General features: G+C 55.1%; 1 protein-coding gene across 1 annotated transcript in view; it reads left to right on the forward strand.

Moving 5' to 3' along the window:
- The first annotated feature begins 274 nt into the window (after positions 1-274).
- The window catches only part of ZYX (zyxin), a 7,398-nt gene continuing 6,992 nt past the window's right edge, over positions 275-680 (forward strand). The window contains exon 1 of the mRNA XM_010172185.1: positions 275-531. Within this exon, the coding sequence (XP_010170487.1) occupies positions 282-531 (250 nt within the window). The 5' untranslated portion in view covers positions 275-281. The remainder of the gene's footprint in view (positions 532-680) is intronic.

The raw sequence follows: 680 nt of genomic DNA on the forward strand, positions 1-680 counted from the left end.
GCCAAGAGCTTGGTTTTCTCGGTGGCAAGAACCCATTTGCAGGCAATGTAGGGAGTTGAGATGGTGACGTGCTGGCTCATTCCAGCTGTCTGCAGTTTCTGTCCCTCCTTCTTCCTGGGCTGATCCTGGAAGTGCTCTGCTCAGGCACCTCAGCCTCGCGCCAGACTTAAACTCCTCTGTCCCTCATGTTTCACGTGTTCCTCTCTATTAATTTGCACTGTGGCCCAAGGCTGACTTCGTGAAGATTTCCTCTCTCTCCTTTCCCACCAGGTGCTGAGAAAATGGCCACCCCAGGTGCGCCAGGGACCCGCATGACATCCACAGTCAACATCAACATTTCTACCCCGTCCTTCTACAACCCACAGAAGAAATTTGCACCTGTGGTCGCCCCTAAACCCAAGGTGAACCCCTTCAAGGCTGGGGGTGCATCAGAGTCATCGCTGCCCCCGCCTCCTGGAGCTGGTGCCCAGCGTGCTCAGATTGGGAAGGTGGGGGAGATTCCATCAGCGTCCATGTCCCTGCTGGCAGAAGGTAGGTGTGGGCTGCCTGGCAGATGTGAATACGCATTTCTTAGTTCTCAGGGTGCAAGGTCTGTAAATGGGCTAAACATGAGAGCAGGGGCATAACTGCTGGAAGTGACAGGTACTCTTGCTGTAGAGGCTGGCAGGGGCCCGAAAGAG

The sequence above is a fragment of the Antrostomus carolinensis genome, unplaced genomic scaffold, assembly GCF_000700745.2.
Source record: "Antrostomus carolinensis isolate BGI_N321 unplaced genomic scaffold, ASM70074v2 scaffold49290, whole genome shotgun sequence".
Lineage (NCBI taxonomy): Eukaryota > Metazoa > Chordata > Aves > Caprimulgiformes > Caprimulgidae > Antrostomus > Antrostomus carolinensis.